This window comes from Halichoerus grypus, chromosome 9 (genome assembly GCF_964656455.1).
Source record: "Halichoerus grypus chromosome 9, mHalGry1.hap1.1, whole genome shotgun sequence".
Lineage (NCBI taxonomy): Eukaryota > Metazoa > Chordata > Mammalia > Carnivora > Phocidae > Halichoerus > Halichoerus grypus.
In genome coordinates this window covers 94,922,439-94,945,227 of record NC_135720.1, presented here as the reverse complement: position 1 = coordinate 94,945,227, position 22,789 = coordinate 94,922,439, and the positions used below count along the sequence as shown (strand labels likewise).

Here is a 22,789-nt window from a genome sequence, read left to right as displayed (position 1 = left end):
CTATGTTCTCTTTGAGGACTTTTATGGTTTCAGGTCTCACATTTGGATCTTAAATCCATTTTGAATTTATTTTTGTATATGATGTAAGAAAATGGTCCAGTTTCTTTCTTTTGCATGTAGCTAACGAGTTTTCCCAATGCTATTTCTTGAGAGGCTGTCTTCAAATGGGCAAAAGCCCATTAGATATTCTTTTCTGCTTTGTCAAAGATTAATTGATTATATAGTTGTGGATTCATTTCTGGGTTTTCTACTCTGTTCTATTGATCTATGTGTCTATTTTTGCATCAGTACCATACTGTTTTGATTAAGACAGCTTTGTAATATAATTTGAAGACTGGAATTTTGATGCCTCCAGCTTTGCTTTTCTTTTTCAAGGTTGCTTTGGCTATTCAGGGTCTTTTCTGGTTCTCTACAAATTTTAGAATTGTTTGTTCTACTTCTGTGAAAAACACTGTTTGAATTTTGCTAGGGATTGCTTTAAATATGTAGATTGCTTTGGGTAGACATTTTAACAATATTTGCTCTTCCAGTCCACAGAATGTCTTTCCATTTTTTTGTGTTATCTTCCATTTCTTTCATCAGTGTTTTATAGTTTTCAGAGTACAGATCTTTTACCTCTTTGGTTAGGTTTATTCCTCAGTATCTTTTATTTTGTATGCAATTTTAAATGAAATTGGGTTCTTAATTTTCTTTCTGCTGCTTTATTATTGGTGTACATTGATTTTGTGTCCTGCAACTTTACTGAGTTCACTTATTAGTTCTTGCAGTTTTTGGTGGTGTCTTTTGGGTTTTCTATATATAGTATCATGTCATCTGTAAGTAGTGAAAGTTTTACTTCTTCCTTGCTGATCTGTATATCTTTTATTTATTTTTGTTGTGTGATTGCTGAGGTAGGACTTTCAGTACTGTGCTGAATAAGATTGATGACAGTGAACATCCTTGTCTTCTTGTGACTGTACGGGGAATGCTCTCAGGTTTGTCCCATTGAGGATGATGTTAACTGTGGGTTTTTCATATATGGCCTTTATTATGTTGAGTTATGTTCCTTCTAAACCTATTTTGTTGAGGGTTTTTATCGTGGATGGATGTTGTACTTTGTCAAAAGGTTTTTCCAAATCTACTGAAATGATCATATGGTTCTTATCCTTTCTCTTATTGATGTGGTATATCATGTTGATTGATTTGTGAATATTGAACCACCCTTGCAGCCCAGGAACAAATTCCACTTGATCGTGGTGAATGATTTTTTTAATGTATTGTTGATTCAATTTGCTAGTGTTTTATTAAGGATTTTTGCATCTATGTTCATCAGGGATATTGGCTGGTAGTTCTCTTTTTTGGTGATGTCTTTATCCAATTTTGGTATCAGGAAAATGCTGACTTCAAAGAATGAATTTGGAAGTTTTCCTTTCTTTTCTATTTTTTGGAATAGTTTGAGAATAATAGGTATTAATTCTTCTTTAAATGTTTGACAGAATTTGCCTGTAAAACCATCTGGTCCTGTACTTTTGTTTGTTGGAAATTTTTTGATTACTGATTCAATTTCCCTGCTGGTAATTGGTCTTTCAAATTTTCTATTTCTTCCTGTTTCAGTTTTGGTAGTTTATATGTTTCTAGGAATTTATTCATTTCTTTTCCTTGTCCAATTTGTTGATATATAGTTTTTCATAATATTCTCTTATAATTGTATTACTGTTGTATTGTTTTTCTCTTTTCTCCTTTGTGATTTTATTAATTTGGGTCCTTTCCCTTTTTTTTTTTTCTTGATTGATCTGGCTAGAGGTTTATCAATTTTACTGACTTTTTCAAAGAACCAGCTTCTGATTTCATTAATCTGTTCAATTTTTTTTTTTAGTTTCTATATCATTTATTTCTGCTCTAATCTTTATTATTTTTTCCTTCTGAAGGTTTTAGAATTTTTGTTATTCTTTTCATAGCTTCTTTAGATGCCAGTTTATGTTGTTGAGATTTTTCTTGCTTCTTGAGGTAGGCCTGTATTGCTATAAACTTCCCTTTTAGAACCAATTTTGCCGCATCGGAAATGTTTTGGACCATTGTGTTTTCATTTTCATTTGTTTCCATGTACTTTTTATTTATTTTATTTCCTGGTTGACTCATTCATTGTTTAGAAGCATGTTATTTAACCTCCAACTATTTGTGGTCTTTTCAGATTTTTTCTTGTGATTGATTTCTAGTTTCATAGCATTGTAGTCAGAAAAGATGAATGGTATTACTTCAGTTTTTTGAATTTGTTGAGGCTTGTTTTGTGGACTAATATGTGATCTATTCTGGAGAATGTTACATGTGCACTTGAAAAGAATGTGAATTCTGCTGTTTTAGGATGGAATGTTCTGAATATATCTGGTATATCCATTTATTCTAGTCATTCAAAGCCATTGTTTTCTTGTTGATGTTCTGTGTAGATGACCTGTCCATTGATGTAAGTGGGGTGTTGAAGTCCCCTACTATTATTGTATTATTACCGATTAGTTCCTTTGTGTTTGTTATTAACTGTTTAATGTATTTGGGTGCTCTTATGTTGGGTACATAAATATTCACAATTTTTATATCTTCTTATTGTATTGTCCCCTTTGTTATTATGTAGTGTCCTTTGTCTCTTATTACAATGTTTGTTTTAAAGTCTATTTTGTCTGATATAAGTATTGCTACTCTGACTTTGTTTTGACAGCCATTTGCATGATAGATGTTTCTCCATCCTCTCACTTACTTTTTTTTTATTTATTTGAGAGAGACAGAAGTAGTGAGAGAGAACACAAGTGGGGAGGAGAGGGAGAAGCAGGAAGCCCAGCATGGGGCTCAATCCCAGGACCCTGGGATCATGACCTGAGCAAAAGGCAGACACTTAACCATCTGAGCCACCCAGGCACCCCCATCCACCCTCTCACTTTCAATCTTCAGGTGTCTTTAGGTCTAAAATGAGTCTCTTGTAGGCAGGGTATAGATGGCGTATCGATTTTGTCACCCCATGCCTTTTGATTGAAGCTTTTAGTCCATTTACAGTCAAAGTAATTATTGATAGATATATATTTATTGTCATTTTGTTACTTATTTTGTGGTTGTTTCTGAAGATTTTCTCTGAATCTTTTTTATCTTTCTCTCTTTCATGTTTTGTTGATTTTCTTCAGTGATACATTTGGATTTCTTTCTCTCTATTCTTTGTATATTTATTAGTGGTTTTTGATATATGGTTACCATTAGGTTTGTATATAACCTCTTCTGCATATAGCAATCTATATTAATTTCATGGTCTTTTAAGTTTGAACACATTTTTACTCCTGTCCTTTCCACATTTTAGGTATATATTATTATGTTTTACATTCTTCTATTTTGTGAATTCTTTGACAGATTTTTTACAGAAATATTCATTTTTATTGTTTTTATGTTTGTGTTCCCTACCTTTGTACTATCACTCTTGGTCTCTCCTTTACCCTCAAAGTGTACCCTTTAGTATTTCTTACAGGGCTGGTTTAGTGATCATGAACTCCTTTAGTTTTTGTTTGTCTGGGAAACTCTTTATCTCTCCTTCTATTCTGGATGATCACCTTGGTGGATAGACTATTCTTGGCTGCAGATTTTTCCCATTCAGCACTTTGAATATATCATGCCACTCCCCTCTGGCTTTGAAAGTTTCTGCTGAAAAATCCTCTGCTAGCCTTATGGGTTTTCTACTATAAGTTACTGTCTTCTTTTGTCTTCCTGCTTTTACTTATTTTTTTATAAAGATTTTATTTATTTGACAGAGAGAGACACAGTGAGAGAGGAAACACAGGCAGGGAGAGTGGGAGTGGTAGAAGAAAGCCTCCTGCAGATCCGGGAGCCTGATGCAGGGCTCGATCCCAAGACCCAGGGATCATGACCTGAGCCGAAGGCAGATGCTTAATGACTGAGCCACCCAGCTGCCCCTTGTCTTCCTGCTTTTAAATTTTTTTCTTTATCACTATATTTTGCCAATTTAGTTACAATATGTCTTGGTGTGGATCTGCTTTTGTTGATTTTGATGGGAGTTCTCTGTGCCTCCTGGATCCGGATATCTGTTCCTTCCCCCAATTAGGGAAGTTTTCAGCTATTATTTCTTCAAATAAATTTTCTGCCCTCTTTTCTCTCTTCTTCTTCTGGGACTCCTGTAATCTGAATGTTATTACATTTGATGGAGTCACTGGGTTCCCTAAGTCTAGTATCATTTTGCATAAGTATTTTTTTTCTCTCTCTTTTGTTCAGCTTGATTACTTTCCATTACTCTGTCTTCTAGGTCCTTAATTCATTCTTCTACCTCTTTCAGCCTAGTGTTCATTCCATCAAGCATGTTTCTCATTTTGTTTATTGAGCCCTTTCTCTCTGCTATGTTATTTCTTATCTTTGTGTTAAAGATCTCTTTCATGTCTTCTACTCTTCTCAAGTCCATTGAGTATCCTTGTGATCATTACTTTAAATTCTCTATCAGACATGTTACTTATATCTGTTTTGCTTAGATCTCCAGCTATGGCCTTGTCCTGTTCTTTCATTTGGGATAAATTTCTCTGTCTTCCTTCCTCATTTTGTCTAAGTCTCTGTGGCTTTTTCTGTGTGTTAAGAAAGTCAGCTACATCTCCTATTCTTGAAGGTAATGGCCTTATGAAAAAGAGGTCATGTAGTGCCTTGCTGTGTAGTGTCCCGTGTTCTCCAGGGCCTGGTGCTTTCAGGAGTGTTTCCATGTGTGCTGTGTGTGCTCTGCTGTTTTGTCCTGGCTGCTTTGTCCTTCAGGCCAGTCATCTGCAGAAGCTCTCATTGCCCATTGTGGGCAGTGTTTGGTCCCTGGCCAAAATGTAGCATATTTTAACTAGGTGTACTCTGGTCTGTTTGTGAAGTAAGTTCTGTCACAGTGGCCTCTAGAACTGAAGCTCTGCAAAACTCCTGCATTGGGAAACACAGTGTGAGCAAGGGTTTGAGCCAGTTTCTCGGGGTGAGGGGGAGGTGGGCACCATGCTGGGACTGAGATGAGCATGACTAAGAAGGGCAGTTCCACTGGAGTGTGATGTGGGTCTTGGTATAAGCAAGTTAGGTAGCAGTGTGGACACTGTGCTGCTTCCCACAGGTAGCCCTGTATTTATGCTAAGGGATGGGGGAGGGAAATGGCATTACTCAGTTCCTTTGTTCCTGGAAGTGTCTCTCCATGAATGCTGCCTCTTTGGAACATGCTCTGAGATGAATGAATAACCTGTGCCCCAGGTGCACTTCAGATAACTGGTTCCATGCTGTATGTCTTCAGGCTATTTGCCTTTCCTTTTCTCTAAGAGCAGCCCCAATGTCTTCCAGGCTCTATCCCAGCCAAGCCCCCTCACCTTTAAAACTCCAGGCTTTAAGCCCTGCTGTTTGCAAGAACTCAAAAAATTCAGCCCCTCTTGCTTTCCACCCTAATTGCTATGGGGATTTGTTTTCCCCATGCACTCCCTTGTGTGCTAGTCTGTCTCTAGCCTTCTTTGCAGCTGTGACTCCCTCCCCACCACATTGACCATGATCTGTTTCTCTCACAAACTTCATCTCTGCATTTCCTACCCTCTTTGATGTGGCCTCTTCTCTACCTTTAATTGTGGAGTTTGTTCTCCAGTCTTCATGTTGATTTATGGGGTATTTAGGATGATTTGAAAGTTATCTAGTTGTATTTGTGGGACAGGGTGAGCCTAGGTTCCTCCTACTCCACTGCTATCTTCCAATCTCTCTTTCTTGTATTTTTCTATTTTAACCATTCTAACAGGTATGAGATGATATCTCATTGTGGTTTTGATTTGTATTTCCCTGACAATTAGTGATGTGGAGCATCTTTTCATGTGGCTGTTGGCCATCTGTATGTCTTCTTTGGAAAAATGACTATTCAGCTCCTCTGCCCATTTTTAAATCAGATTGTTGTTTTGGTGTTGAGTTGTATAAGTTCTTTATGTATTTTGGATATTAACCCCTTATCAGATGTAACAGGCCACCAGTTATGGAATGAGTAAATCATGGGACTAAAAGGCAGAGCCTAAGGAATACAGTCAATGATATTGTAATAGTAATGTAACAAGGCAGATGGCATAGCCACATTTGTGGTGAACATAACATAATGTATACACATGACAAATCACTAAGTGGTATACCTGAAACTAATGTAACATTGTGTATCAACTATACTAAAAAAAGGTATATTAAGATAGCATAGCACATTGGATAAGATTTAAATCTAAGCTCTACCACTTACAAACTATTTGTCCTTAGGTAGTTTCCTTAACCTCTCTAGCCTCAGTTTCACAACTGTTAAGCAGGGATAGTAATAGTAATTACATTGCTTAGAACAGGGCATGACACATAGTAAATAGTATAGAAATATTTCCTGAAAATATACTTTTCTCATATTAGCTAGTCATAATGCATCAACACTCTCTTTCCATCATTGCCTCACTTCCAAAATACGGAGAATTAGGAGTCAATCTAGAACTGCTTATATTTTTTTAAGTCTTACTTTCTTTCCTGGATCCAAAATTGTACCATTTGGACCATTTGTTGACTAAATATCAGTGGTGTGAGACTTATATCAATTTTCTCATAACAAGCCATGATAATGTGCTAGTCAACTGAGAGTGTGCCTGTGTGTGTGTGTGTGTGTATGTGTGTGTGTGTGTGTCTTCAAGTGTTTCTGGGAAGTAAATCATTCAGCATTATCACTTTCAAATAGTAAAGACTACAGTTTACCCTAATAAAGTTCATCTGAGTTTTTGGGTACTAATGTTCTGGAATTAGAGAAAGATGTGAAGTTTTCAAAATTAAATCCTCAGGAATTCAGGGATTTTATTAAATTAGCATATGCTGGTGACTGGAAGATAATTTCAGTTTCTTCAGCATATGAAACTCTTAATAAGTGGTACATAATTGTCAAAAAGAAATCTTTACTTAGTGACTTAAATTTAACAAAATGTGCTTTTATTTTTCCACAATCACTGCATCATTTGGGTGCATAGGTGACAGCTCTGACAGGTTGGTGATACCCAAGGCAAATTTGCAGTTACTGTCAGTGAAGCAACCCATCAATAGATGTGGGTAACAGGGCTTACACCTATATAATTCTTGAGCCAGTGATTATGTAACCTTTGGATACACCACACAGAGAAAAACAGAGAATTGGGGAACTGGATGTTCTTTCCATAAAGAGCAACTGAATAAGATAGAACGGCTTTTTTTTTTTTTTTAAGATTTATTTATTTATTTGAGAGAGCGAAAATGAGAGAGAGAGAGAGAGTACATGAGAGGGGGGAGGGTTGGAGGGAGAAGCAGGCTCCTTGCTGAGCAGGGAGCCCAATGCGGGACTCGATCCAGGGACTCCAGGATCATGACCTGAGCCGAAGGCAGTCGCTTAACCAACTGAGCCACCCAGGCGCCCAAGATAGAACGGCTTTTAAAAATAAAGATAAGCTGAAAGGCAATGAAGGCTCAACCCAGAAAGTATTGAAAAATGTGTTTGATTTGAGGTGATGTTTAGAGGCCATCCAGAGTAATAGAGAGGAAAGAGGACTGAGTCTCTAGAGTATATATGTGCTTTGTTATAACTAGTTCACCACCCCCGCCAACAAAAAAGCAACACTTCACTTGGTGTTGAATCCCTAGTTGTAGCTGTAGTTCTGTGCTTTATGAGCCATTTGTCCCTAGCCAAGCTCCATGAATTCCCTGTGTCTCAATTACTGCATATATAAAATGATGGTAACAATGTCTTCCCTTGGGATTGTCAAGCTTAAATGACCTAAGTATATGAACCATATAGCTCAGTGTTTGCTAATAATAGGGCCTGAAAAATTGTTGGCTTTTGTCTTTTAAACCTCATCAATTAAAAGTTCCAAATGCAGAGTTTGGGAGTAGATAGGTTAAACGTCATGGTTGAGGCAAACACTCAGTTCATTGAAAATAGCTAGCTCCTAATTCATCTCACTCCAGTAAATATTTCTTGACTCTCTGCTACATGCTGAGCACTGAGGGAATAGAAAGAAGAATCAAAGATTGTTCCTCAACTTCTGGGAATCACAATTCAAAATCAAGTAGAAATTAATGCAGTCTTATGATCCATTGAGAAATGCCTTGTAAGGTAAATGAACTGATGGTAAGCATGGATTCAGCATTCACACAAACTGACTGATTCAATGAAAACAGTACAGCCTTAAATCATCTTCCTTTTTCAATATTTATTTGTGGTCTTTACAGGAGCATTAATTAGCTTGGCAGTGTTTCCTAATCAGTACCTATTTTCTTTGTATAGTTACTGTCTTAGTCTATTTGGGCTGCTATAACCAGAATACCATAAACTAGTGGCTTATAAACCACATAAATGTATCTCTCACAGTTCTGGAATCTGAGAAGTCCAAGATCAAGGCTGTAGCAGATTCAATGTCTGGTGAGGGCCAGTTTCCTGATTTATAGCCAGCAGTTTTTTTCACTTTGTCCTCAGATGGTGGGAGAGTCAAAGGATTTCTCTGGGATCCGTTTTATAATGGCACTAATCCCATTCTTGTGGGCTCTAACACCATGATCTATTCACCTCCTAAAGACCCACCACTTAATACCATCACACTGGGTGTTAGGATTTCAACCTAAATTTTGTAAGGACAAAAATATTTAGTCCTTAATAGTAACTATTCTTTTTTTTTCCCCCAAATTAGTTTGTGTGGCAGTGTGGAAGAACCACCACATGAGGACGGTAACCAACTACTTCATAGTCAACCTTTCTCTGGCTGATGTGCTCGTGACCATTACCTGCCTTCCAGCCACATTGGTGGTAGACATCACTGAGACCTGGTTCTTTGGACAGTCCCTCTGTAAAGTTATTCCATATTTACAGGTAATTGTCTTTCACACTTCTTTTTATCCAAACACAGAAGCTACTGAAAAAGTATTTTCAATTAAGGATTGAAAAGTATTTTCAGTTCTAATCATCTGGTAAATTAATTAGTGAGCTAAGAGAGAAATATACCTGCTTCTGGAATTAGCAAACTTAAGAAAAGTAATACTTGATAATTTTTGGGTAAATAAGTTAAGTTCTGGGTAAAAAATAAAACAACAGAATCCTCAAGTCATCATTAGATGCTGAACAAACCTTTTATTTCTCTGATTTCAAATTTTCCCACTGTAAAATAAGGAAATTGAACAAATTAATGATTGAGCCTCTTCTAGTTCAAATAAGCAAGGTCTGTCTATTTTTATAAGTGGTTTTGTTTCACACGAGAAATTAAAGCTATGTGATCAAAGCAATGCAGTGAACAGACTTTAGCGTTGGTTCTGAATCATGCTACCAGGTTTGGAATCTCTGTTCTGCTATTTATTGAATGTATGCTATTGAGCCAAATACACAAGCTCTTTGTGATTCACTTATTAGAGAAGGATAATAATTTTAATTATAGCTAACTCCTATGGTTATGACATTTTCCTTAGCTAATTTATATAAATTACTTGGCATAGTGATTACTCTCTGGCAGATGATGATCTTATAAAAATATAGTCTATTCTCAACAAACATCAGTCATCATCCTCATCAACATCATTAGACATTTTATTGTTCTGTGTGAAAGTAGCTTTTCTAAGTGAATTGTCCTATAAGAAATTGAGAACAGATGCTTTCAGAGAATACTTTTGTTGTGGATATTCTGATAGTTCTAAATCTTTGAAAGTGAAATGTTTTCAAGCTAGTGGCCATAGCCACAGCCCTCAAAGAGATGGATTCCCTTTAGCAATTGGACAGTGAATGAGATCATGCCATTCCCTGCTTGTCTTCCTGTAACCATCCTCCACCCCACATTCTCTACTCCATCCGGTCTCCCAGATGGTGATCACAGTATTTGGAAGGGATGAAAATATGCTCCCAATAATGAGAAATTGGTTCAGGTAGAACAATTGGACATGCAAAAAAAAAAAAAAAATCTAGACACAGACCTTACACCCTTCACAAAAACTCAGAATGTATTGTAGACCTGAGTATAAAATGTAAAACTATAAAACTCCTATAAGATAACAAAGAAGAAAACCTAGATGATCTTGGTTACATTGATGACTTTTTAGATACAACACCAAAGGCATGTTCCTTGAAAGAAATAATTGATAAGCCAACTTCACTAAATGTAAAACCTTCTACTCTGTGAAAGACAAGAGAATGGGAAGACAAAGACCCAGGAGAAAATATTTTCAAAAGATACATATAATAAAGGACTGACATCCAAAACATACAAAGAACTCTTAAAACTCAACAATAAGGAAACAAATAACTCAATAAAAAAATGGGCCAAAGACATTAACAGGACTTCACCAAATAAGATATACAGATGGCAAAGAAGTGTATGAAAAGATGCTCCTCATCATATATCATCAGCAAAATGCAAATTAAAATAACAATGAAATACCACCTTATACCTATTAGAATGGCCACATTTTGGAACACTGACAACACCAAATGCTGGTGAGGATGTGGAATAACAGGAGCTCTCATTTATTGCTGATGGTACAGCCACTTTGATACACACTCTGGGAGTTTTCTTATAAAACTGTACATACTCTCTTCATATGATCCAACAGTTGCATTCCTTGGTATTTACAGCTGAAAACTTATGTCTACACAAAAACTTGCATACAAATGTTTACAGCAGCTTTATTCACAATCACCAAAACTTAGATGCAACCAAGATGTCCTTCAGTAGGTGAATGGATAAATATACTGTGGTACATCCAGACAGTAGAATATTATTCAGCGCTAAAATGAAATGAACTGTCAAGCCATGAAAAGACATGGGGGAACTTAAATGCTTATTACTAAGTAAAAGAAGCCCAAGCTGAGAAGGCTACATATTGTATGATTTCAATAATATGACATTCTGGAAAAGGCAAAACTAGAGAGACAGTAAAAAGATAAATGGTTGCCAGAGGTAGGAAGTGATAAGCACAGATTATGATAGTATAATGGTGGATATATGTCATTATACATTTTTCTAAACACATAGAATGTACACCACTAAGAGTGAACCACAATATAAACTATGGACTTCTGATGATTATGATGTATCAATGTAGGTTCATCAATTGTAAGAGATGTACCCCTCTGGTGGAGGGATGCTGATAATGGGAGAGACAGGGAGTATATGGGAAATCTCTGTATGTTCTCAATTTTGCTGTGATCTTAAATGTATCCCCAAAGTAAAGTTTTAATAAAAAACAAAAGTTGGAGGAGACACAAATAACCCATTGCTAGAAATTATATTGATTAAGCTTTTGGATCTGAAGTGTTATGAAGAGATCTTTACCCCAATAGTTCTTCAATAACCTCATAAGTAAAAGTGATAATTTTTAAGATTAGATTAGACATCATTGACAGTATAGAAAGTATAAAATGCCACGGACATTATAAGCTTTTTTGCAAACATTAGCTATAAGTTTAGTTTGTGTCAGTCAGATGAAAACCATGAATGTGTTACAAAAATAAAATTCAGTAACTTTTTCTGTTTTGAGATAAATAGTACATTGAGCAACAAAGGTAAGTATCCTTATTTAAAAAAATCAGTAAGAAATTGGTCTTATGGTTTTGCATGGAGACACTGGAGAAATTGCAAATAGCCCAGAATTCTAATATTTTACCATCTCTTGGTTTTAATAACCACCCAGGGGAAAATTTGAGGGATCATCTTAAGTTTCAAGATACAGGCAGTTGTCCAGATTCTTCTATTGGCTAAGTGAGAATATTCTATGCTCTCTCTACAAACCAGAAGATTCCTCAATGAACAGTGGGGTGATGAGGGAGGAGTGCATCACCCTGTAGTAGGTATAGTTCTGCTCTAAAGCACAATGATAACTTCTTATATACCAGGTATTCCAGACTCTCCTATGAGCACTCAAGGACAGACTGGATGCAGTGTGTATCCAGTGAGTGATGCAGGGCATGGGTCTCTCTTAAAGTTATTGACAGTACAATTGCATTTAGCACAACTTATTAGCAAGTCCTACAGTGATGAAACATCTTCATTTCCTGAGAGATTTTGTTTCCTTCTCTATAGTGTCCTGTCTAGTCAAGATCTCAGTTGATTCTCTCCTCCATAGGCCAAGGAAAACTACTGAGTAACCACAAGATCTGAGTAAGATGAAAAAAGACTAGATCCATTCATTACCTCATTCAGCATTACTTCTTGATGAAAAGTTATAAATGCACAAAAAACTTGGGGCACTGGTAAAACTAGTATCTCCAAATTCTCTCAACATTTATTGCCCATTTTCCATAGAATTTCCCCAAATGGAATGAGCAATATCAATGGACAATAAGCCATTCATTCAAATTTGAAGTTGTTTTCCCTTAGTTGTGATATTCTGAAACTGATGGCTTTTGTCCCTGATATGAAACTTATGTCCCACTGAATGCTTAAAAAATTATTACAAAAATGTTTATCCAGCCAGATTTTAAGGTTATTCGGTTGTATTTAAGATTCATTGAACATGCATTAATTTTCTATGACTTATATGCCATTTTTTTCTTCTGAATAGAATATAATACAACCTTTAGGTTTATGACTGATCTACAATAACAATTCACAAAATGCTCAAAAATCCTAAAAATCTCACAAATGTAATAAAGCTTAGCTGAATAATTCAAATGACCCTTTTGTATCTTTAATAATTCTGTAAATCCAAGACCATTAACATTTACTGGACTATTTACAGAATAATTAACATGAATTTCTTAGAAAATTATAACATACTTCATTTTTCTTCTCACACTTATAGGAGCAGTTGGCTACTTTTTCAGAGTGACTTTTTTTTCAACTGCAGAAGAAGCTCTACATAGGAAATGTCAGGAAAAGAAGAACAAAAAGCCGCCTGAAATGGAGGTGGTGGGTGGTGGGTGGCGGAATAGGCTCCTTCACTCTCAGTCATACTTTCCCACCTTCCAATCTTTCAGTGCCTATATCCAAATCTGTGATATGGCAAAATTTCTGTTTCTTTTCTTTCTTCTTTTTTTTAGTTTTTAAAAATTTTTAAGTAATCTCTGTACCCAGTGTGGGGTTCAAACAACCCCAAGATCAAGAGTCTCATGCTGTACCGACTGAGTCTGCCAGGTGCCCCCAAATTTCCATTTCTACTTGCCATGGATCTCTGAGGCCTTTTTGTCATAGCTATATGCTAGCATAGAACAGACTCATCATCTACTGAAGCAAGTCTCCGGCATTGCCCAGACTAGAGGGTGCCCACAGTATAGGTGAAAGGTCAAGCACCTAACAGCAGAAGTTCACATCATCTTATCCCACTTCGTTTATAACATTCATAATCTCCACTGGACTCATTCTCAAATGATTTGCTACCAGGTTGATTTACGCTAATATCAAACTCTAAATGAAAAAGGCACACAGAAGTGCACTCCTAGAAGTGAAAGCAGCAAGAAACTGTCATTTGTAATCACTTGGGATAAAATGCCATTTTATATACCCCCCAAGAAAATGTTGTGAATTGGACGCTAGTGTGTATTATGCACCAGCAAATACACTAGTCAAACAGTGAATATTAAATCACCAATTGCCAAGGGTCCATTCAATGAATTCTACTATTAGATTAACCATGTCAGCATATTCTCTCATGTAGCCACATAACAGAGAACCACTGCTCTTTGGCTCACTGTTGTCACTGGATGGCAGTCTTTCAAGCGAACTGTTTTTAAGTGATAATTACTATTTAATAGTAAAGGAAAATACTAGAAATGACTTTTTAATTTGAGCCATGTTACTTCTATCCCATTCACCCATGTCGATTAGAATTCATGAATGATAAATCACTAAGCCTTGCTGAGCATTTTACACTTCTGATAGCTAGATTGGACAAATATAGCCCCGGCCCAGCAACTATGAAAGGTCGGCTGTGCAAATCTAGGCTACCACAGTTCTATTCCCAAGTTACCAATAGTATTGAGGGGTCCTGAGTGCTTGGCATATTTATGGGGGAAAAATGGGAGTTGGAAGGAAAAGCGTTGGTTTGAGAAGGACACATGAATCAGCTCTAAGATGGACCAAGTAATTCTCAGGAGTCATCAACCCATCTAAACCCTCTCTGATAGAGTTCAGCCTGTAAAGTTACATTTAAAATGCAATTAAACCTCCAAGAATTTAGCATAGTTTAGGCTTTTACTTGTAATTTCTGTGATTTTTTTTTCCTCACTAAAAAGCAGTCCATTCTAATTAAAAGCTAGACTGCCAAGCTTGAGAATGGAAGAGATAAGTAATAGTATAATCACCATAATCATTGCCATAATCATAATAAGTAATAACAACCACCTACATAGCATTTATGGGGCAGGCCAGGCCTAGTCATTTCACATCTCAACTGACTCTCCCTATAATTCCATGGTTGGGTACTATTATCATCCAGTTTTACAGATGAGAAAACCAAGGTATAGAGAGGTTAAGGAACTTACCCAAGATCATACACTTATCAAGTGAGGTGGGATTCATGCCCAGGAAACCTGGTTGCAGAATTGATTTCAACTATACTGCCTTTTTTTTTATGTTATGTTAATCACCATACATTACATCATTAGTTTTTGATGTAGTGTTCTATGATTTATTGTTTATGTATAACACCCAGTGCTCCATGCAGAACGTGCCCTCTTTAATACCCATCACCGGGCTAACCCATCCCCCCACCACCCTCCCCTCTAGAACCCTCAGTTTGTTTCTCAGAGTCCATAGTCTCTCATGGTTCGTCTCCCCCTCCGATTAGAATCAAAAGAATCAGAGTAACAAGAATTGTATCCTGTCAGTTTCACTCATTTAACAGAAAAAAATAACAACACATAAGCATTTGGCTTAAAACTGTAAAATGGATGGAGTGCCTGAGTAGCTCAGTCGGTTAAGTGCCCAACTCATGATTTCTGCTCAGGTCATGATCTCATGGGTCATGAGATTGAGCCCCATGTCAGGTTCCGGGCTCAGCAGGGAGTCTGCTTGAGATTCTCTCCCTCTGCCTCCTGCCTGTCACATATACATGTGTACTCTCTCTCTCTCAAATAAATAAATAAATCTTTTAAAAAAACCCTACAAAATGGGTAAGCCAACACTGCACACCTAGCTGGTGGGAAGCGAAAACAGGTTGGTCATCATGACACTTAGCCCAGAGACCTTTCTCCTGTACTGCCCAGGCTCTTAGATCCTTTTCAGTCATATGCACCCAAAGTCAATGCATCCACAAAGAAGGTCCTGAGCTAAGAAACAGAGATGGCTACCCTTCCACATAGAGTGGGATCAATACAACCAGGACAGAAAAATGAGAGAGAGGACCGGACCACCTTTATTACCTTAGATTGACACTTATAACTATTCCTTAACTCAAAAAAAATTATTAAGCACATCAAACATTGTGCCAGGTACTGGGGACACAGTTGTGAGAATAAACAAATAAAAACAGTAGCAGTCCCTCCTGCTACAGAGTTTTGTTCCGATAGAGAAGGCAGACAATAAATAATTTAAACAAAAATAATTGTACTATATCACATAATATTTATTGTAAGTACTAAGAAGAAAGGAAAAGGGAATGAGGTTTCTTTTTAAAGATGGGATTTTGAGAGTGATACCAGAATCAATGATTCATCCAGGATAGGAGTTACATTACATATAATTACATAAACTGATTATGTGGGTATAGGCATGCTTAACATGTATCTTTACTATTTCCTTAAAGTTCCAAGTTAAAGTATCACTTGTGATGGCATTAATTATGGAAATCTGGACTAGGTGAACCTGTTTGAGTTTTAGAGGTGAGTTGCTTACACCAGCAATAAGCAAACTCTGGTGAGGAGATCTATACAGAATTTGCTTCTAACGTAACTCCTGCCTTTGGGTGCAACATGCTGGAAATGAACCAATGTACAAATAGCCTTGTTATTTGAAAATATAGACTGAGGTATCCATAATTTTTAAAAAATGCTAATTAAATGCATTGCAATCAAATTTCTATATGATATTTTTTAAGGTGTTTAGCCACTTTTTAAAAATTTTTTTAATTTTATTGTGTTATGTTAGTCACTATACATCATCAGTTTTTGATGCGGTGATCCACGATCCATTTTTTTTTGTATAACACCCAGCACTCCATGCAGTACGTGCCCTCCTTAATACCCATCACCGGGCTAACCAATCCCCCCTCCCCTCCCTCTAAAACTCTGTTTGTTTCTCAGAGTCCATAGTCTTTCATGGTTATTTTAAAAGCAAGACATGTCATATAACACATTTGGCATAAAGTGATTGCAATGTTTTCATAGCACCTTTATCATGTTTCATAGGAAATATGTTTTCCCTAATATATTTTTAATATTATATTATTTGGTAAAAAACGTTATGTGAAATATTTTCTTACAACTTTGAATCTGATTATCTGTGTGACCCTTTCTCTTCTACGGTAAGTACATTAAGAATGATCCATTTAACACCAAGGGTTTCTCTTGTCCTATGTTCTTTTTCCTCTCTAGACCGTGTCAGTGTCAGTGTCTGTCCTCACACTGAGCTGCATTGCCTTGGATCGATGGTATGCGATCTGTCACCCTTTGATGTTTAAGAGCACAGCCAAGAGGGCCAGGAATAGCATTGTCATCATCTGGATTGTCTCCTGCATTATAATGATTCCTCAGGCCATCGTCATGGAGTGCAGCACCATGCTCCCTGGCTTAGCCAATAAAACCACTCTCTTTACAGTGTGTGATGAGCGCTGGGGCGGTGAGTACATTATGGCCCATAAGCTGACATTGATATTACATATGCAAACTAAAAATTTGATTTGCATAGCCATTATAAAGCTGGCCTTGTGCATTTTATTGACACCTGTTAATATCGTTTTGCAAAAGCATGAAAACCAGGTTGAAACCCAAAACAATTTCACATAGTAGTTCCACCTACTTGGTCCTTTGGAACTACTATGCACAGTTAGCTTGTTTTCACATTTTTCAGATAGGGAACGAAAGGAAGGCTTTTCCTATAATTCAGATTTGACTATGTCAGCTTTTCTTAAATTCTCCAAAACAGAAAAGGCCGTTTATACGATCCAAATAACGTATTCTGGAATGATTAACATTTTACAAGATAGTACGAGGTTATATTGCCTCAAGTGTTAAGTTTCTTAATGGGCTTCAGATACAACTGGGAATTTTCATTTTAAACCATATCCTGCTTGGAAACCTGACTGGAGTTGAGTATGTGGACCTATGCTCTTCTCTGAGTCAAATTATCTCCATATGCTATGTTTATTCATAACATATTAAGCTGATAAGCTATCACTGGCATAATTATTTTCTGATTTAAGAATTATATTAATTATGAATCCTTTTTGTTTTCCAGTCTGATATGTATGGCAGTTAAATTTAAACAAGCAGAAGTTTGGAGGCCTTATGCTCCTTTGGTTCAAAACTCTCAGTGGCTGCCTTTGAAGGTTTTTCTGTAATAGTGGAAACACTTCTATCAATGCCTGATGATGGCATAAACCTGGACACAGCAAAGAATGACAGGAAATCAACTAATCCTGCATTTTAGTGTGTCATGTACTAGTTACAAAATTATTACATTAAATTTGAGGAAAATGGATCTATCCTCATCTGGATAAATATATAACAATGGCTCATAGTTAGGAAACTTAATCATTAGGAAAGCATTTGTTTACTAGACAGATGTACATTAATGCGCATTAGAAATGTATTAACAAAAGCAGGATACTCCATGGGTTGCTTATGGAGCTGGTATTTTTGAGTATTTGAATCTTTGAATTTATATGAACTCCTACCTTGATACTTTGATTTGGAACACTGAAAAGCAAAAAGGCAGGAACTGAAAAATTAGGTGTATGTTTCACTACAACAAGATAAAATTTAAAAGACCCTGGGATTATTTTTCATATATTATCCAAAGTTCTATATTAACTAAAATTTCACAGTTTACTGTGTCTCTTATCCCAAAAACTAACTAGCCCTTTTTGAAATTGAGATTTCCCCTTCCTTTCTTTTTTTTTTTTTTTGCAATTCACTTGCTGTATTTTCTCTGGATCATCTTTATCTTTTCCCAATTTTCCCCATTAATGATGTAGACAAAAACAAAAGGAATGGAAAATTCCAAAATGGTAAGAGTATTTCTTAAGAGTCTTAAGTCCCATTTATTTAATGTTCAAATAACATCTTGAGTACTTAGGATATGCCAGGAATTATGCCAACCTGGAGAGAAATAGATTCTGCCTAGGGAAACACATTCCATGTAGTGAGACTGAAAGGCAAATAAACAAATGTTTATAGTGTGATTAGTATTTTAATATACTGGTATACAAAGTGGTGGGAACACAAATGAGAGAACAAACTCAGTCCTGGCCATTTGAACAAAAGATTACAAAGGAGCTGCTAACATTTCAGCAAAGAATTAAAGATGAGGAGAAATTCTCCAGACAGGGAAGAGGGGAAAGGGTGTCCAAGAAGCAAGAAACCCATATAAGAGCACTATCCCTTGTAGAAGAAAAGAGGGGAAAGGGTGTCCAAGAAGCAAGAAACCCATATAAGAGCACTCTCCCAAACCTCTAGTTTCTGTCATGTAGGGATATGCGGTCTAAAGAAGTGTGTTTGGAAAGAAGGTGGTTTGGGGACCAATTGTGACATGTCTTATGCAATTCTTATACAATGAATTCTATCTGGAAAACAGCCTAAAAATCTTTTGATCAGAATGTGTTAGTTAATTAATGACGAAATTGAGCCATAAATGATTTGCAGATTATGAAGCAAAGAAGTATATTTAAATCTAAGCTTTCAACTCAAAAGTTGGATACTTTAAGTTTATGAAAATGATAGATTAAAATACCCACCTATTATTTAACATGTATCAATAGTATTTTCTCTAAAATATTTTGGTAATTAGTTGATAAGTTTGTGGACTGCTTTTATAAGCTTTTCTTTCTTTTTTTTTTAATCAAGTAGCATTCACCTTCATTAGCAAAAACGATTGCAGAGTTAGGGAATCCTGTCAGTTATTCTGATTAAATAAATAGCTACATCATTTTCTAATTACTTTGAGCAAAAAATGTAAATATCTAAAACTCATTTCAAACTTTAGCATTTTATTATCTAGCTGTAGCAGAGACATTTTCTTAAAAAAGCCAGCAACTATTGAATATTTATTTATTTGTTTGTTTGTTAAAGATTTTATTTATTCTATTTATTTAGTGAAAGAGAGACGGGGGAGAGAAAGCACAAGCAGGGGCAGGGGCAGAGGGAGAGGAAGAGAGAATCTTAAGCCCGCTCTGTGCTGGGCACAGAGCCGGATCTGGGGCTCAAACAAGAGTTGGTCACTTAACTAACTGAGCCACCCAGGAGCCCCTACTGTTGAATATTTAAAAATCTAAACTCAGCCTTCAGAAGTAATTTAGGAAAACTATTTGAAAATGATTTTATATTAACCCACAATTACTTAACATGATTATAAAGGCTTAAATTAAGCAATACAAAATTGAGTTTATCATCCACAAAATCAAACAATAAAATTTATGAAATTAACTTTTTGAATATTAAATGAAATTGTTAATCACTTAATGTTTTCAAGAAGAATATGAAAGAATTAAAGTAAGTTCTTATCATTTTGATCATTAGACTGTTTATTATAATGTTTTACATAGTATAAGCTTTGTTTATGTAGGCTATTTAGAAATCCATGTTCAGCTTAAAATGTTAAAATTCGGACATGTGTGTGATAGTCACAACCTAAAAAGTCCATAGGAAATTACATTTTACAGTGTTGGCTCTCTGAAGTTCAAACATCTAAGTCCAAAAACATTTAGCCCAATTTTTAAAAATTTGTTGTGAAATATCTTCTATTTGAGATTAATTCATGAATTGTGTTTCTTATTTTTATCCCAAGTTAAATCAATAACATAATTATAGAAGCAGATGGTGATATCATAATTGTCCTATAACCAATATATTCCAGCATGGATGGAGTCAGTGAACAATGTGGTCACTTCATCCATATCTATCAAAATACTTTTAGGAAAGTCTTGCAAATGCTATCTCACTCATGGTACAAAATAACTAAGAACTCTTTCTTAGTCTTACTGAAAATATTACCAGAAATATTTAATATCTTGTTAAATTATTTCTACAACTCATTATATTTATTATTGCCTATAGCTTTTTCAAAAAAAAGACCACAAACCCTAACTTCTGGCAGACACACTTGATACTCAAAAACAAATAAAATGTGTTAATATTTATTTTAATGATCTTTAAAGTATGTTTTTGAATATGTTACATTAATTCACACTTTTAAGTTTTAAGATTATTCCAGAATTATATCCATAGTTCCTTGATTACTTGCTTTGTAAATGCATAGTTTCACAGAATGGTTCCTACTGGAAGGAAAGTAACTTCTTTTTTGCACTAAAGATATAATTGTCTCACCAGTCATCCAATATTTAATGAGCATATACTGTTAGCCAAACATTTTTCTAGACAATGGAGATTCATAATCTCTCTTCTTGGAGCTTACTGCTGAATTGTTCTTTGGTGGTCTGAAAGAAATAATAACGGAGCCCTTCTTTACAGTCACACTAATTATAGCATCTGGCTTATTATAAGATTTTGAAATGTATATACACACACACACACACACACACACACACATATTTGTGGAAATATATATATATACACACATGTATATATATATACATTTATGGAAAACATTTATTAGAAGATAGTAAAATATATTAAAGATTCAGGTAAACTTTAATGGACATATAAACTTTGAAAAGACAGTCTATATTGAATATTTGGGAAATTATATTTAATTTACTCAGCCATTGAGTCCCTGATATGTGTAGCGTGAAAGAGAAAATGTTTGTAGATTTTTAGATAATGAGATTAACATGTTGTTTCAATAATGGACCTAATTCATCTGAGATTAAGTCTTGTCTTATTAATATATGGTATTATTCTTTATCCTCTGACTTCAGAGACTAAAGATCCACATTTTCTCCTTATTTATTGGTTTGATATATATGCAAGAATTTATTCAGATTGTGTCTATTCATCAGTTGAGTAGAGACACCAATTTTGAATGATTGTCAATCTTTAAGATGCAGTTTTATAGTATAGATGCTTAAATGGAACAAATTTCCTGTCACTACGTTCTAGGTTATATATAAATGTCTTAAATATATTGAAGACATTGTTCATAAAGTGCAGAGAGACTACAAAGATAGTTTCAACACATATAACTTAAAATTCCAATGGCATCTCTGGGTTTTCAATTAGCTTAGACTGTAAGCATGAAATGAAGAATGTTAAGACTATCATGTTTCCCCAATTATCTATAATAATCTCTTTATTAAGACATTCAATCCCAGCCTGCAAGTGTAATTTCACTTGATCAACTTTTCTGTGTGGGTGTTCATTATCATAATATGCATTTACCAGCAAATTACATATCTTACCAACTATTTATAAATATACTGACTGCAGAATGAGCTTTCTCTCCCAGCTGTTTAAAACCCAAACTGTTATCACGGTGATGGTATCCATAGCTGCAATTAAAAAAGAAGAATATTACCTCTCAAATCTACCCTCCTCCACTCACTCAGTTTTGTCTGAGATAGGGACATCAGGGCTTCACAGGTATATCAGCTTCAAAGGTATATTTTTATGTGGGAAGGTCATGTGACACTTTCTTCAAAACAAATACAAGTTCACAGCCACTCAGGTGCCTGGGAAGTGCTGAGGTCGTCCGCCAGCTCCTCAGAAATGGGCTTACGGAAGCCTGCTTGGGCTGCAACACTTCAGAGAGAAAGGCTGTCATTCCTCTAGTCAGGCTGCTGGGATTCTATCCCTTTTTCTGTAACTGGCCTGTTTTACAGGATAATCTTGAAAGGAAGTTAGAAACTGATGAGCTAGGTATGGGCCACTTGGGCCACGGAAGAGCTAAAACTGATGCCCAAGTCCGTCTCTTAGACCTCCCAGCCAGCACAGGCACCCTGCTGGCCCCTCTGGAGATGACAGTGAAAAAAAAAAATATCTACCTGAGAAAGAAGACAGTGAAAAAAAAAAAAAAATCTACCTGAGAAAGAAGACAGGGTTTTAGAAGGAAGCCTAAGTAGAATATTAAACTCAACCACTCTAGAAGATAAGGCTATGGAATCAAGATTGTGGAGGATATTAAACTCATAGATACACTTAAAATACATTCAGTAACAAATGAATGGTTGTTTGATAAACTTATCAATTATTGTGGTCATCTTCATAGTTATTATTGGTTAATCCTGACTATAATTTGCCCTTACCACATTTGATCACATAACTGAGTCTTCATGCTCTTATATTCCCTTTCTGAAGCAATGAAAAAAATAAAATGCATGGAGGTGATAGCGTTATCCCTCAGTAATTGTATGGAACTAACCTCATTGCCAATATCAAAGTCAAATTCAGTTGCTTAATTTTTAGAAGTAGGAAAAAAAACTTTGTTTTGTTAGCATTCAATTAGAAGTCTATCTAATTATTGCATTTAATATCCATGAAACCATGTAGGATATATTCTGTTTCCTGTTTTGCATTTAAGTAAAAGTAGCTGGATCACTGTGATATATTCAAATACTAGTATAGGAAAAATATCCTTGAAAGCATTTAAAAAGTCAGTAGGGGAACCTGGCTGGCTAGTCAGTGGGGCATGTGACTCTTGATCTCAGGGTGGTGAATTTGAGCCCCACGTTGAGTGTAGAGGTTACTTAAAAATAAAATCTTTTAAAAAATAAATTA

General features: G+C 35.7%; 1 protein-coding gene across 3 annotated transcripts in view; it reads left to right on the top strand.

The window, feature by feature from the left end:
- HCRTR2 (hypocretin receptor 2) overlaps positions 1–22,789 on the top strand; it is a 108,650-nt gene that overhangs the window by 59,866 nt on the left and 25,995 nt on the right. For all 3 annotated transcript variants that reach the window (XM_078055219.1, XM_078055220.1, XM_078055221.1), the window contains 2 exons: positions 8,676–8,854; positions 16,496–16,739. In XM_078055219.1, coding sequence (XP_077911345.1) covers positions 8,676–8,854; positions 16,496–16,739 — 423 coding nt within the window. The remainder of the gene's footprint in view (positions 1–8,675; positions 8,855–16,495; positions 16,740–22,789) is intronic.